The sequence below is a fragment of the Laccaria bicolor genome, genomic scaffold, assembly GCF_000143565.1.
Source record: "Laccaria bicolor S238N-H82 LACBIscaffold_41 genomic scaffold, whole genome shotgun sequence".
Lineage (NCBI taxonomy): Eukaryota > Fungi > Basidiomycota > Agaricomycetes > Agaricales > Hydnangiaceae > Laccaria > Laccaria bicolor.
Genome location: NW_001889912.1, coordinates 40,895 through 55,999, shown reverse-complemented (window position 1 = coordinate 55,999; position 15,105 = coordinate 40,895). Strand labels below are relative to the sequence as shown.

At 48.1% G+C, this 15,105-nt stretch overlaps 8 protein-coding genes across 8 annotated transcripts; 4 read left to right on the top strand and 4 right to left on the bottom strand.

Annotated features, from left to right (window-relative positions):
- Positions 1 to 97: 97 nt before the first annotated feature.
- On the top strand, positions 98 to 967 carry LACBIDRAFT_309609 (uncharacterized protein; the record flags this gene model as incomplete). The annotated part of the gene is made up of 3 exons (XM_001886993.1): positions 98 to 517; positions 567 to 905; positions 956 to 967. 3 exons carry the CDS (start codon positions 98 to 100, stop codon positions 965 to 967), a joined length of 771 nt encoding a protein of 256 aa, XP_001887028.1.
- Positions 968 to 1,272: 305 nt separating this feature from the next.
- On the bottom strand, positions 1,273 to 1,641 carry LACBIDRAFT_309608 (uncharacterized protein; the record flags this gene model as incomplete). The annotated part of the gene is made up of 1 exon (XM_001886906.1): positions 1,273 to 1,641. Exon 1 carries the CDS (start codon positions 1,606 to 1,608, stop codon positions 1,273 to 1,275), a length of 336 nt encoding a protein of 111 aa, XP_001886941.1. The 5' UTR covers positions 1,609 to 1,641.
- Positions 1,642 to 1,794: 153 nt separating this feature from the next.
- Positions 1,795 to 2,785, bottom strand: LACBIDRAFT_332412 (uncharacterized protein; the record flags this gene model as incomplete). The annotated part of the gene is made up of 2 exons (XM_001886905.1): positions 1,795 to 2,329; positions 2,577 to 2,785. The coding sequence occupies 2 exons, from the start codon at positions 2,783 to 2,785 to the stop codon at positions 1,795 to 1,797; spliced, it is 744 nt and encodes a 247-aa protein (XP_001886940.1).
- Positions 2,786 to 3,091: 306 nt separating this feature from the next.
- Positions 3,092 to 3,763, top strand: LACBIDRAFT_309606 (uncharacterized protein; the record flags this gene model as incomplete). The annotated part of the gene is made up of 4 exons (XM_001886992.1): positions 3,092 to 3,134; positions 3,187 to 3,309; positions 3,368 to 3,451; positions 3,504 to 3,763. The coding sequence occupies 4 exons, from the start codon at positions 3,092 to 3,094 to the stop codon at positions 3,761 to 3,763; spliced, it is 510 nt and encodes a 169-aa protein (XP_001887027.1).
- Positions 3,764 to 4,336: 573 nt separating this feature from the next.
- On the bottom strand, positions 4,337 to 6,488 carry LACBIDRAFT_309605 (uncharacterized protein; the record flags this gene model as incomplete). Its single annotated transcript, XM_001886904.1, has 6 exons — positions 4,337 to 4,455; positions 4,512 to 4,931; positions 4,984 to 5,198; positions 5,267 to 5,732; positions 5,788 to 6,354; positions 6,425 to 6,488. The coding sequence occupies 6 exons, from the start codon at positions 6,486 to 6,488 to the stop codon at positions 4,337 to 4,339; spliced, it is 1,851 nt and encodes a 616-aa protein (XP_001886939.1).
- Positions 6,489 to 6,708: 220 nt separating this feature from the next.
- LACBIDRAFT_309604 (uncharacterized protein) lies at positions 6,709 to 7,041 on the bottom strand (the record flags this gene model as incomplete). The annotated part of the gene is made up of 1 exon (XM_001886903.1): positions 6,709 to 7,041. One exon carries the CDS (start codon positions 7,039 to 7,041, stop codon positions 6,709 to 6,711), a length of 333 nt encoding a protein of 110 aa, XP_001886938.1.
- A 672-nt stretch (positions 7,042 to 7,713) lies between these two features.
- Positions 7,714 to 10,686, top strand: LACBIDRAFT_332409 (uncharacterized protein; the record flags this gene model as incomplete). The annotated part of the gene is made up of 9 exons (XM_001886991.1): positions 7,714 to 7,758; positions 7,843 to 7,857; positions 8,344 to 8,799; positions 8,852 to 9,196; positions 9,220 to 9,488; positions 9,516 to 9,577; positions 9,965 to 10,110; positions 10,208 to 10,295; positions 10,430 to 10,686. The coding sequence occupies 9 exons, from the start codon at positions 7,714 to 7,716 to the stop codon at positions 10,684 to 10,686; spliced, it is 1,683 nt and encodes a 560-aa protein (XP_001887026.1).
- A 1,014-nt stretch (positions 10,687 to 11,700) lies between these two features.
- Positions 11,701 to 14,111, top strand: LACBIDRAFT_332408 (uncharacterized protein; the record flags this gene model as incomplete). The annotated part of the gene is made up of 8 exons (XM_001886990.1): positions 11,701 to 12,117; positions 12,167 to 12,505; positions 12,823 to 13,122; positions 13,194 to 13,256; positions 13,391 to 13,453; positions 13,492 to 13,705; positions 13,831 to 13,882; positions 13,985 to 14,111. 8 exons carry the CDS (start codon positions 11,701 to 11,703, stop codon positions 14,109 to 14,111), a joined length of 1,575 nt encoding a protein of 524 aa, XP_001887025.1.
- Positions 14,112 to 15,105: the final 994 nt, after the last annotated feature.

Sequence of the window (15,105 nt, the reverse complement as noted above, 5' to 3'; positions counted from 1 at the left end):
TCTCGGTCTTCTGAAAAGGTGATTGCATTACATAAGTGATTCTAAGGTAACAGAACTGTCTCCTGAGACATGGAACACCCTCACTGCTTCACTCAACATGGCCGGCCTCGAAAGATCTGCTAAGCGTGTTTCACAGTGGACCAATAACGAGCTCCTTGCTTTCAACATTCGAGTAAAAGACGCTGGGGTTGAGGCGTTTTTCAATATCCCTCAGCTCCCCCTACCAACGGTTTCTACAACAATTTTGGATAATCTCGACGAGCCACCTGGGCCTTTGCTTGAAATGGACTATCCATTCTTCGCTTATAAACACTATGCAGAACAACCGCACACCTTCAATGATTTTCCTATGTTCCTTTTGAAACTCTTACGCTATGAAAGCGGACGTCGCCTGCTCCTTGTCTGGGCAAAGGATCCCTTGCTCATGGCTGGTCGGCGCGTCATTGCAAATACCGATCTGTACCTGATGAAAGTAGGTGAAGTCAAGGAGGTTCTCTTGATCGTTCACGAGGATAAGGTGAGTCGTTTAACTGATACCTTTTTGAGGCTGACGGTACTCCTGTCAGCACTCAAACCAAGATCCCGAAGCACAAGTCATCGCAAAGGCAATCGCCGCCTTCGACCGCAATAATAATAACCGCGTGAAATCAGGCTTACAACGCCTGCCGGACAAGGACATTTGGGCTATCGTCAATAGACGCAATGCACTCATCTTTTATCGTGTTCATGTTACGACAGCACTTGTTGATGCCCTTGCCGCGGCAACCTATCCACAGGAAGAAACAATGGTCCTGAGGTTTATACCACCTGTCCCGAACCACGAACTGTACAAAACGGAAGGAATGCATCCGCTGGCCAATAGGCGTTCTGTCTTCCAATGCCTCGAAGCCCTCAAGGCGGTTATAGTACGTCTTTTGCCAGCAGGGAAAAAATTGCATCTCACATGTTTCTGAAGGGATATGTGTGAACCGAAGGAAAGGAAATTCTATTGGTCGGTTGCCAGTTCTTTTTTATCATTCGCTGGAAGTTGCAGCGTACTCGAAGTGCACTAAATCAATGAAAAGCAATATGTATGTTACAAATCACCCTGAGGACATCCCACTCTTTCCATGAAAGGAGGCACATTTCTGGGCGTCTGGTAATGGGGTTGATGCACTTGAAGGAAGGTCTTCACGACGTACGCAAGTTCAGCGACATAATGTAAGATATTTAGCCCATCTGTCGGGCTGACCTGCCAAGCGTCAAATTTGGCATTCCTGAACTCCTGAAGCCCTAAGACTCTAAGAGGCTGAGCCTGTGTTTCTTCGGCCTGGGGGACACAAAATCCACCTCTTCGTCGTCAGAGTCCTCGACGATAGTAGCAGGGGTTTTTTTCCTGCGTCGAGATAGCTCCTCCTTGATAGCCGCCCGTTCACCCGTTGTGTTGAGCCACAGATGGACTGGCTTCTCAGCAGCGTGCCGACGGTGAGTCTCGAAGTCAGCGCAGATAATCCCGGGGCGACGAAGGAGGAGACGACAGTCTTTCTTGACCTCGTGAGGATATAAACACAAAACCCACAAAGCGCAGCGAATGTCGTAGTACTCAAGCCTTTCATTCCCGACAGTCATTAACACCGATAACGACGGGCCCTTCGCTACTCTATTCATTTTATCAGTATTGATGGTTGGTGGAGAGATCAATATGATACTTACCTTCCCCCCAAAAGATGACGACAAACTTGTTGCCCGGGTTAGCACGAGGAACCCTGACATGCCGCTTGGTGTTGTCAATCGTCTCACGCATCCAATCCGCATTCATATGGTTGGTGATGCCAGGCCGTTGGGACGGCAGTCTTCACAGGAGGCATTTGCCTGGGAATTGCGAGCTGGACGTGCTGCGGTGTAGTCGAGGTGATAGGTGTGGAAGGGCAAGTGGAGGACGAAGCGGTGGGTCCAGGGCTGAGCGTGGTGGACAGCAACCCAAGAGATGCTGCGATTGCGGCCTGATCCGCGATCCTCTTCGTGCTCGGCAGCGAGTTGGCTAGGGCGGCTGGACTCCTCCTGCTCATGCTGGGTCTGTGTCTTGGGAAAGTTAACGGCCGCGGTGTTACCAAGGTTGGTAGGGAAATCAAAAGACGGCGGGCCGAGCGACAATTCGAAAGTGTAGGGTGGCGTAGTCGAAGAGGAAAGCGGTTGGGGTATGGTTTGATGAAACGAGGGTGACGGCACTGATGGCCTTGCTTGAAGCTTGACTTTCTGTCTGTCTGAAAGACGCGTGAAGTTGTGTCCTGGCGCAGAGCAGCCATTTTCTGCGATGCAGCACTGTTTGCACATCTTCTTCTCACATCGCCTGTAGGACGGACGTCTGCAGCCAGAACGACCGCATATTCCTTCCACTGACTGAGAGAGAGGGGGGGACACAGTGGGCGCATCCGGAGCTGTTGTTTTTGGAAGTGTGAGGTGGTAATTGCAAGGCGGTGGACACTAAGGCGCTGAGCAAACGAGGAAGGATGAAATGTTATTTGGGCGTAGAATCAGCCGTGCGCAAGAGGAGTCGTGAAAGTCGTGAAAGGAGAGGAAGATCCTTGTGCAAGCACAAGGTGTCAGGCGTGCAGACACGAGAGACGGAGAGAGGAGGGATCGCGATGAGAGAGATGTCGATGAAGCTCAAGTTGAGAAACGCATTAGCGGAACACGTGTGCGCGAGATTCAATCCAGATTTAATATTGCAGTTACCACGGATTTTTGCGGTGACTGCCCCTTGGGCTGACGCATAACGAGAGCCGCTGGCTTGGTGCGATGCCATGACTGTCTCTTGAGCGTTTTCCGCTCAATAACGGCGTCTACATCTTTGCTCTCAACCATCATCTGCAGTCTGTAGTCCGTGAAATAACCCTTGTTCTCTGCAGAGACTGGCCGTCATCTGGTGCTCGCAGGTCTGGAGCTTTCATACTGGTTCTCGCTTGCGCTGTGTTCTGTGGCTGGAGAGCTATTACCTGGCCTTTCGACTGGGCCGCCTTGGCTATCTTGGGTCTAGGCGGCGGCTGACAGCTAGTTATGGCCAACCTTTGTCTTGCCTCCCCTAATTTTTTTTTCAGTTAAACTGGAGCGAATGTATAGCGAGAGGAGGCATACAGTCCAAGAATACCTTCGAGGTAAGCATGTCAATTTCAATAAATGGAACTAGAAGCTCAAAGCACTCTTAAGTCGAACTTGGAGCCTCTGGAGATGTGATTACTCCTCCTCCTCTTGTAGCTGCCAGACTACGTCGCTTTGGTCGCACCACCCCACAGTCTGCTCAGTCAAATTCGTCTTCTCAATCGCCAACAGGTAGGAGTTTTTACTTCATGCACGCGTATGATCTTACTCTCCTTATCAGTTTTTTCAGGCTCAGGCTCAAACTCGAAGCGTCTCCGTAACAGTGATGATTCTTCACCTATACCCCTCTCTAAACGCCAGCGCCGTGCGCTTAGTGAGTATTCATTCATTCATTGTACTCCTTTCATCTCACTGTACATGTTTAGGCATCGATCCATTTATTATTCAGGCATCAACTCCTACCACCAAGCCTCGGCCATCTGGTACATTCGCCCTTCTCATGCTTCTCGATTCTTCGGATGGCGATGCTGGAATTACAGCCCAAGAATTCAAAGCGCTGATCAGACGATGCAACGCTTGCTCCCTATACATGACTAAGCGTGTCTTCAATGACCACGTATGTCAAAAGGTAAATATCAGCACCCAAGGCAACGAGGTCATCGATCTTACTGGAGATGATGACTAGATTTCCTGGAATTCTCACCCCATACCAATTTATCCTCCCCACACATTTTCATCGAATTAATCCCACCACTCTCCTTAATTATTTATTTTCTCAAATTGCTGGTTTTACTGATTTTCTAGCTTCCACCACTCTCATTAAAATAGCTTGTTCTCTCCAACTGCTGTGCCTTCTACTTACTATGTTGATGCACATCCACTTACTGTCATTACACACATTCTCATACTTCAATTCATTTTTTTGTCATTTAGGATGGCTCTATTTGCATTTTGTAGATGTGCTGTGAGGAATTTGGCAGTGCGGCGTAAGCACAATGATTCTGACAACTTTGTATGCGTATACAGTGGCGTGGGTCCTTAAGAGCGCTTGAAAACTTGTGGCATGGGTTCTTTGTCGTGCTTTGTGTGTACGGACTTAAGTATTGTTGTGCAGGAATTTGTCGTAAGTAAAGAACAACAAGAAGAAAAAGAAGAAACAATAAATTTGTGCATATGAAAACGAAATCCTGAGCTGAATACGAAGATAGGAGGGCTGAGCGAAGAAATTGCCGGCGATGACGTCAAACAACAAGAGTGTTTACAGTAAGTTGCCGGTGATTACACCATATATTAGGAGGCTTCTTTGGTAAACGCGCTTTCTAATGTAAGGTGCTTCAGAGGTAGAGGAATCCTGTTGCGATTTTAGGTGAAGCAAACCTGCATAATATTCAAGTAAGGGAATATAGAATGTTCAAGTTGACAATGTTACACACCATTCCAACCAGTGCCTTCGGGGAATAGTGTTTCTTGGACCTTTGTAATATAGCTCCGTAGATGGTCACGGTTGGCGAGCGATGGATGCAAATCAGAAAGGGTTGGGTTCGTGATATCAGGAAGAAGCTTTCGTAAAAACACCTGGACTGTGGGGTGGCGCATAAATCGTCGAGGGGTTAGATCAGGAAGATCCTGGTGGAGAGCCCCGAGTAAATCAATTATTTTACTTCGGATGGAGGGCGGTGTCTTTGCTGGTATGGGGATAGGATGTGGGTGATCCCCGTGGCAAATTACAAGGATATTTGGGCATTGAGCCCGAAACGCCTCAGTTGGCTGAAAAATTCGGAATGTGCATGCGCACTCAAGGCGTATCATCTCAGCGGTGACAAGTTCACCTTCCTCATCTCGATGTTTTGTCACTGTGGAAATTTTCAATCGAGTGAAAGGAATTTGAAAGTCTATGTCACTTACGACAGTTCACCTTTATGGTTGAGGTATTTGCGATGCTTTTGCAGCTCACAAGGGGACCAACACTATCAAGTGTAGCCGCCTCTTCCTCGAATTCTTCAATGGCCTCTGCATCTTTGCTGAAAAGTGCTTCGAGGTACTTAACGTTGTAAAGCCCTTTCGCAATACCGTAGTCCACAAAGTGATCGAGATTTTTCTTCCGGTTATAGTGCTCGCAGCTTGATTCAATTTTAAGAAATCAGTCTTTATTCAATTGAAAATTCGAGAACTAACCAAAGAAAAGAACGAGTTTTCCATGTAGAAATTGTATTTATTGCTCCAAAAATGCGAAATCAGCTTGTTTTCCCTGCCAAATTTGGCACTCTGGAGAGATTGGACTATAACTTTCCAACCACAACACGTATGAACATGGTTTGTACCTTCACGATCATAATTGAATTTTATTCGCCCGTTGCATTTGTGTTTGGTCGGATGGCCACGTTGAACTCGTTCTGCCTGAAGTAGCCTTGCTTCTCGGACCCGAATTTCTTCTTCATTGAAGATCGTTGTTTCAAATGGTGGCACACCACAGCCTTGTTTCGTTATAGCAGTAAAGTATGCAAGCGTCTTCGAAAATAGCGCTTGATGGAGCGATGCTTGCTGAAATCGGGTGGCTCGATCTTCTAATAATCTCTGAGAAAGATCTTCGCGTGACGCTTTTTCATGTGGAGTACGAGCCATTTTCATATCGGAGAACGGGCAAACTTTCATACCTTGACCTACTAATGCTTAGATTTTTTTGCAAAAAAAAGAAGCATTGATACGTACATGTGGCATGGGATACATAACACGGAACCTCGTTACCATCTTTATCCAACAAAACGGAACAGGTTATTGTCCGCTTTCCCGTTGTACCCCGCGGTTCGCCCTGTGAGTACGCGAAATTTCGCGCGGGGTTGCGCCAATCTTCTAGATCGATGACAAACAAATGGCCGATGAATCTGAACTTGCTGGTCTCCGGATACTCAACAAGATCTGCAGAGTGATGGTAGGTGTAAAGTCTGTCCAGCGTTGTCTTGCGGTTAATTTTAACGTTGTACCGAACGGACGGGGTTGAATTTAGTGGACTCGGAGGCTCAGAAGATGAGAACGGAATTTGTAAGGATGTCGATTGGCTGGTAGAGTTGCCAGAATTATTTATAGAATGGTTTGAAGGAGGGGTGTAACCTTGCTGCTGTGATCGCGAGTGGAGATCCAGTGAAGGAGGCCCGGGGTGTGTGCGTGGTAAAGTCAGATAAGAAATTACGGTCTGCAACGCGTCCTTGACTTCAGAAGGCGCGTAGAAAGAAGCGTCACCCGCGCCAATATTTGCCGTAAGATCTTTGAGCCTCCCAACTTGGGAAGTTACATCATACGACGTGTCATCAGGGAAAAATAACTTGATTATGTAGTTCTAAATAGCCACAGTATTTATAGTAGCCTGGTATACAAGTCCCCCCATATGTTGCTTCGGTAGTTCTCCCTTGCATTGTAGTAGACACCAGTAGTCTTCCCTTGTACTGCAGTAGATACTAGTAGTATCTTGGTAGCATCTCAGTTTCCCCCCATACTCGAAGGTAGCACTCAGTAGTTCCTGCCTACGGCAGCTACCTGATCTACTAACAATGCTTATTTTGGCACATGCTGGGGATCACGAAAATAGAAAATTGCATTGCGAGTTCTAACTATCAAACAACTACTAATATGTACCTAGGCTGATAACTCACTGTTGGTATCCCCAGTTCGGCCATCAAACTCCATTTGAACCCGATCCTTGGCGTCACCAACACGCCTAGAAACGATGGCAGCTTCTTTGTTAACCACACCGGAATTATGACTTGAGCCGCAATCACCTGAGCCATCGTTGCACAATTGAATCTGCTCGTGCAGTTGGTGGGCCGTTGCAGCCGTTCGGGAGGGTGTTGGTGAGTCGTCGTTGTTGTGGGTGGGGCCGTGTTCACCATTGGTGGGACGGGGTGCTCGGCCGTTGTCACTGAGCGTGGTGGGTCGTCGTCGCCGTTCGTGGGTGTTGTGGTGGGCCATTGTCAGCGTTGGTGGGGTGGTGGGCCGTCGTGGGTGCTGGTGGTGAGCTGTGCTCGCCGTTCATGGGGGTGCTGGTGGGCCATGGTGGTGGGCCGTTGTTGGCGTTGGTGTGGGCCATTGTTGGCATGGGTGGGGTGTGGCGCTGGCCATCGTTGGCGTTGATTGGGAGTGGTGGTGGGTCGTCGCCGCTAGTGGTGTTACCGTGTGTTGCTGCGTGTAATCGTCGTTGCATGCAGTCATCGTCATGCTATTGTCGTGTGTTCGTCACCTTTCCTCGTAGTGTGGTTGTCGTCTCCTATCGTCGTAGTGCAGTTGTCGTCGTCTATCGTCGTCGTCTGTCATCGTCATCCGTCATTGTCGTCCATCGCTGTTGTGTCGTCGCCGGCTTTTGTCGTCGTTGCGTTGTGCCGTTGTAGTTGTCGTGTAGTCATCTGTTGGTGGGTCAAGTCAGTTGGGTTGGGACAGGGGTGCTCACTGATGGACGACGACGACAAATCTGTCATCGTGTAAGATAAATGTACGTGGTGTCAGTGGTGGGAGGGAAAGAAAGAACGAACGATTGTGGTTGAACTTTCCGTGAGAAGTCAACATAGAATCACGTGGCATCGGAGCTCGAATGGACTTAGAAACATTTCTGATTCAGAATTAGGCAACAGCACCGGTTTCATCAGCATGATTTCTATCTTCTCCGATACTTGCTCGATCTTCATGTATATTGTACGTGACGTATACAACATCAATATTTCAAGAGTCTAATGCAATTTTCTATGTGAATGTACCGGGACAACTAATAATACCCAGGCTACTAATGGTAGTGTGAGGTTAACTCAAGCAACTCGAGCAACTGACATCACTTGATGGTGTATCAGGACTACTAGCACATGACTTGTAAACTACCAATGTCTACCACCTTCATACCAGCCTACTGGGTATATTGTCAGAACAATGGGGACAATGTATACAAGGGGCAAACTACCTATACTTTTTTTTTTTCCTGATGGTGGCTTACACTTTCTAAGTCTGAGCCACTCATAGCAACCAAGGGCGAGACTGCGTCGTCAAAAGGAGGGATTGCATTATCTGAATCAACGTAGAATAAGAGTTAGATTGAACAATGGGTGAGATCGGCCACTTGAATGGCTACCTCATGATATTGTACAAAAAATTCTACAGGGATTCAGACCCCTCTTTCTTATTATAATAGTATAGATACAATTACAGATAAGGAGCAGGCGCCGGAGCCATCAAACGTCGGTAGTTCCCGACCTATGTGCCTGGATCTCAAAATACCAATCGAACTAGGACTCGGCCAACCTTATACGATCCGCGAGATCAGGGTCTAAATGGACACAACACGACCTCACCGCCTATCGGATCAATGTCGTTCCCACAACTCTTCAAAACTTTTTTGGAATACCTGCATTCCCCGCCTTGCCAGTCACGTATTCTCAGGCAATCCTTTTGAACCTCAACCACCCACCCCCTGGCCCCATTCCTTTAAGTGAACAGGAAGAAGACTTCTTTATGCATATGTCAAACGTAGAAGATCCTAGGTCGACTGAGTCTTCTGTCGACGCCTTTTTCCTCTGGCTCTACAGTTCCGGTGGACCCGTGCAGTATAGCGGTAATGGCCGCGGTGCGTCTCAAAAGCGTGAGTTCCGCTTCTGGATGTCCGGCGAAAAGGTATTCGCGAAGAACGATATATATTTGTGGCGTCAGTTGGGCTACCGCCGTTATGTGCTTGTACAAGAGAACAAGGTTAGTTTTCTGTCGAGTCCATCACCTGTTAGCTGACCTGAATGTCATGCAGGAACTCGGCTCACAAGCTGACCCAGAACCTCAACTCATCGCCGAGGCAATTGCCGCCTTTTCAGAAAACAACGAGGCACTAGTTCGATCAGGCGCAAATCCCCTCCCCTTCTGCGACATCCCTGGCATCACCGTGGTCGGAACCGCGCCGACCTTCTATCTCATTCGCGTTACCACAAACCTTATCAAGGCCCTCGAACGAGCCAGATTACCTGCCCAAGCAACAATTGTCAAGAAGTACACACCACCTGTGCCAAACCCACAAGCATACTTAACCGACGGCATGCGCCCCCTTGCCAACAGATACCTCATCTTCCAGTGCCTCGAAGCTTTAAGAGCACTCATCGTAAGTCTCTCCTTTCCTATAAGCCTAAAATCAACCTGTGTATTTCATTCTTTTTCAAAGCCTTAAGAATTTTCTACATAGCAGAATTCATTGGCGCTTCTGGCCTCTTGTGCAACTACATCCCACAACCTCCACTTTGGTCAACTATCTCGAGCTCACACTTCCTTTATACTATGTTGAGCACGCATACCCGTCACCTCAACAACTCGGAGCATAGAACCATGATCAAGAGCGACGCAGTCTTCATCTTCAACATTGAGGAGAGCAAGATTAAGCATTGGACTAGTATTTAGTATGCCGAGTATATGATGATTTGTAGTAAGAACAACGCTTCCAAACAGTTCGCGCCTACCGCTCATAGAAAGGAGGGATTCAGCGAAGGTAAGAAAGATGTGAAGACAACCCAGATGTGTTTCTGCTATGTCGAGATGACGACGTTCAACACTCCGTTTGATTCACACTGCTCGACAAGGCATTATCCCAGGAGGAAAGGGCAGACATATGTACCCTTGGAGGTGCTGCAAGACGGACGCGAGTCGCTTGACGACGGTGGCTGCAACAATGTCTGAGGCCTAGTCGGGTGACGGTGCACAGGCTCAGCCTGTCAGGGATTTGGGGTGCATTAGTTGTGAAATGGAATGGACAAGATGTGGTGGGTACGTACAACGGAGCAATGACGTTGCAGTAGTAAATCGTAGACGGGGCTGGATGTGTATCTTTGGGCATGGAAGATATGCCGGCGCCGTGTCGGGAGGTGTCTAAACCTAGTACACTTGCCAAATTTTGGCACTAGCTCTGCCCCTACTACTGCTTCTGTTACCCCGGCTACCTTCGCGCCTCTCTGTTCATCGGAGGTCGCAGCACTCATCTCCTCTCCTCCCGATGTCAAGCTCCTTTCGTTCCTCGCCCGCGGAGTAAAAGACTGTTAGTGTGGTTAGTTTAAGTGTAGGAGTGAAGGACGGTGAACGAACCTTCCCCTTGGACTGTAGGCAACCATCGACTTTCTCCCAGATCCATGAGCAGAAGCACGACGACGGCGTCGTCAAAGAGTTGGTCGAGCTTCTGGACAACGGCTGTGGCTTATGCGAGCGACGCAGCGGTGGGTGGGATAGTAGGATGGTTTGGCATCAGTTCAAGTGTCTCGACGTTATATACGTAACCATTATTGACCTGTAAAATGATAATTGATTTAAAGAGAGGAATGACACATCTTTGAGATTGCCCCCTACGCAGCCTCTAATTCAAACAGGGGTTGCCACACGGAATCGGAGAACGAGAGGCGCGAGGGAGGCACCGACAAAAGTGATAGTGCGTGGAATTTGACGGACGTGCGGACTGGGGAAAGGGGAACAGTCCGTCGACATTCGCGCGAGGTGGTATCCGAGAATTCCAGCGCCGGGGAGAAGGTACTTCGTTACCAATGTCTCCTTGAGGTTGAGGCTAGCTCAGATCCTCCATGGCATGAGCTTGTGGTCCAGGCGGTCGCTTGAGTGGCCCATATAAAGTGGGTAGCTTGGTTACACGCAGATTATGAAGAAGAAAAAAGATGGCATCCATCATGAGCTCGACCTTCGACAGTCTCATCTATAATTTGAACGACTCCGGATCGGCTCTTCCATCAATCTTCCATGCACAGATTGGAAGTCCGGGGTCACGCCAGCAGAGAACGGGTGTAGGAGTCTGGCTTGGGTATAGGGTACGGAGGTATAGGTTGCTGGAGAAAGGAACGCACTAGACAGACTGCATAAATGAACAGAGAGACGAGGTGATAGGAAACGATAGTAGTGCGGAGCACCAGCGGAGATGGGCGTTCAAGCTTTCAAGCTCAAGTTATCTATTCGTAATAACCATGCTACTAGCACAACCTTTTGTAACGGCGGGGACGTAGTTGGCCACATACCAGTCGCGACCCGAATCCCCTAGCTTCTCAACCCCGCCATTTCCCGCCTGGAGGGGCGTCGTTTCACGCCACGCCATGTGTATCGCGTTGTGGTCGCTTAAATATCCCCCGCGCGGTACGCTTGTCATTGGCGTCGGACTTGAATAGATGGGGCCGTGTCCAAGTCCTGTCATGCGCGTCGGGCGGTGGAGTGTTGTCTTCACCGCTGGCAGCTTTATCGCCGAAGACGTTGTTGGGCACTCGTCTTTGGACTCATCGTTTTCGTCCCCTCGCTGGATGTGGTTTACGTAGTTGGGACGGGGTTTTTGTTGGTGATACCGACCTTGGGCTGATTTTCGGTGGCAGGATTCGTCACGTTGGACTTGCGACGGGTTCATGGGAGGGAGATTCTGAGAGGGATGGTATACGGTGTGGTATGGTTGTGGTTTGTTCAAAATTTGTTACTGGTTTGTGAGTCCCACAGGTCATGTGAGGTTTGACCATTCTGAGAATTAAGGTTTTTGGCGGAATCTCAAAAACGATATTCATTTCCTGCTCCGACTCAAATACTTACATAAATGATGTGATCATTGAGCCAACTAACACCCTCACTGTTCCACCCAACATGGCCAACCTCGAAAGATCTGCTAAGCCTGTTTCCCAGTGGACCAATAAAGAGCTCCTGGCTTTCAACATTCGAATAGAAGACGCTGGAGTTGAGGCCTTTTTCAATATCCCTCAGCTCCCCCCACCAACGGCTTCTACATCAATTTTGGATAATCTTGACGAGCCACCTGAACCTTTACTCGATGTGGACCGTCTATTCTTCGCTTATAAATGGTCAACAGGATTGCCGGGTTCCAACATTGATTTCACTATGTACCTCTTAAGAGTCTTAAACTATGAAAGCGGACGTCGCCTGCTCGGTGTCCGGTCAAAGAATCCCTTGCTCATGGCTGGTCGGCGCATCATTGCAAATATTGATTTGTTCCTGATGAAAGTAGATGAAGATGAGTATCTCTTGATCGTTCACGAGGACAAGGTGAGTTGTTAAACTGGTACATTTCCAAGGTTGACTGTGCTATTGTTAGCACCCAAAGCAAGATCCCGAAGCACAAGTCATCGCAAAGGCAATCGCCGCCTTCGATCGCGATAACAATCGACGCGTGGAATCAGGTTTACAACGCCTGCCGGACAAGGAAATCTGTGCTATCGTCATGAAACGCACTGCACCCATCTTTTATCGCGTTCATGTTACGACAGCACTTGTTGATGCCCTTGCCGCGGCAACCTATCCACAGGAAGAAACAGTGGTTCTGAGGTTTATTCCACCTGTCCCGAACCAGGAACTGTACAAAACGGAAGGAATGCATCCGCTGGCCAATCGGCGTTCTGTCTTCCAATGCCTCGAAGCCCTCAAGGGAGTTCTAGTACGTCTTTTTCCAGCAGGGAGAAAATTGCATCTCACATGTTTCTGAAGGGATATGTGTAGATCACAATCGAAGGAAAGAAAATTCTGTTGGTAAACTACGGGTTCTTTTTATCATTCGCTGAATTGAAGTTGCAGCGTACTGGAAGTATACTAAGTCGATGAAAAGTAATACGTATGCTACAAAACCTGTTTGAAATAAAGGACATCTCCTTTGATCCCACTCTTTCTTTAAAAGCACTAACTGAGACATAGAATACCCTCACTGCTTCACTCAACATGGCCGACCTCGAAAGATCTGCTAAGCGTGTTTCCTAGTGGACTAATAACGAGCTCTTAGCTTTCAACATTCGAGTAGAAGACGCTGGAGTTGACGCGTTTTTCAATATCCCTCAGCTCCCCCCGCCAGCGGCTTCTGCAACAATTTTGGATAATCTTGACGAGCCACCTGGGCCTTTGCTCACAAACGACCATCTATTCTTTACTTATAAACGCCATGCAGAAGACCCGCTCTCCCTCGTTGAGTTTCCTATGATTCTTTTGAGAAACTTAGGCTATGAAAACGGACATCACGGCATCAGCAAAACAACGACAACATTGGATCACTTTGTAGTCTTTGTAAGTTTCACAAAACCTTACGAGGTTTTGCGTCACCTTTCAATGTAGCATAATCTTAAAGTAAAGTATAGAATGTACGCTGGGACTATTTGACATTATCCAATGTTGGTACAAAGTTGTTGAAGGGATTTAAGGTAAGTGGCATTTTGTTGCGACATTGGAAGGTAGGTTAAATTATTTTGCATAATGTATAGTCATACCAACATACAATATGAAGCTCAGAGTTCAATGATAAACATAATTACAAGCCCATGACAAAAGCTGGCAGCCTTTTTTTTTTAATGTTGTTGTAGTCCGTGGTTTGTGGAAAGATAAATATTGTCAAGTTCTCGTGAGTTCGAGCGGAGCTTTAATTCTGTGACGTCATAGTCTTTCACGCCTCCCCGAAAACATACTTATAAGGACAAAGTCGAACTCAAAACTATTCCGAGTACCTTCCTTCCCGCCCCCTTCCACCTCCTCACTATTATGATGCGCTTACTTATTTATGCTCGTGCAACCATCCCCAGAGTCCACTGCGCGTCCCAGAGCGACCCGGAGCCGACTCGCTCACCACTTGGCAACACCACGTTCTGGCGTGACGGTAGAGGTTTAGAGCACACTTTCTTGGCGAGCCGTTGGCGGGAATGGAATAGGTCCTGAGGTAGGCTTTCATAGTGAGCACTCACACCTTCTTTTACTTGCGCGTTCACGCTACGGTGTTTTCAGGCGCATATATGCGAAGGGACTCAGACGTGTTTGTCGGCCAGAGGTGCTCCCAGTAAGTCAATTTCCCATTCCCCTCGCTGTTATACTCAATGGATATATTACCTCGTCGCTCACCCGAGGCCAAAGGCTGAATTTGATGGATTTGGATTTCCAGGGACGTCATCGTGATCAAACGAGGATGGCATGCAAAATTCGACGCGTATGATGGAAAGTCGAATACCGAGTTGAGCTTACTCCGAAACTTCTACCGATTCACCTTCCATTTTCATGGTTGGTCATAGTGTTGCGCACTTTCTGTACTTTCTGTCCATTACATCCAATACAATTTGATTATTCACTTCATTCGTGTTGTTTTGAGAATTATCAGTTAGGGCAGTCAAATGGGTCCATCACTGATGGGCCAGCGGCGTGTGACAGGCGCCCATCAACAGTGGGCCAGCGGACTCGGCCGAGCTGTCAAAAATTCGGCCTTGGCAATGACTGGGCCGAGACTCTAAAATAGGCCATGCGAGATGGGTGGGCCGCGAGTACAGAACCCCATAGAGGACGGATCGGCCGACTTTGCCCCTGGCGCCCATGGGTTGCGCCCAATTGCGCGGATCCCATTGTTGCGCCCATTCGTCTTTGATGCAGTTAACCAGAGTGCTGCCTCGTTAGTTTCACTGTGGGGGACCACGTAGGAGAAAGTTAAATAGATATATTATTTACCTGTTGTGGGTTGCGCCCAATTGCGCGGATCCCATTGTTGCGCCCATTGGTCTTTGATGCAGTTAACCAGAGTGCTGCCTCGTTAGTATAACTGTGGGGGACCACATAGGAGAAAGTTAAATAGATATACTATTTACCTGTTGTACATCTGTGTTGGCGGCAGCCTCGTTGTTGCGCCTGCAGGCAACCACATTTTTCTTCGCCAACCAGCCAATATTCCCCACCCATTTTCCCCGGTCTTGCTGCGATGCTGCAAGACTTGAGTAGTTTCAAGCTCACTCAAGAAATAGCTGACTTTCTCAAAGCTAAATTCCATGCTACCCTCCATGGAACAGCACAAAAAACACCCTTTCCCCTGCACTGGACACTGGACCTGTTGGATGACTGCAATGGGATAGTTGTTGTTTTGGTTGAGGCTTTCAAACACCCAAGTGCGCCACGCCTGCTCACATAGTAATTGGTTGATTGATCTCTTCAAGTCCGCACAACATGGGATGCCACGAGGTATTGCGATACCATCGGCGCCGCCCTGACCGGACAAAATCCTAAAACAGAAGAGAAATCTTG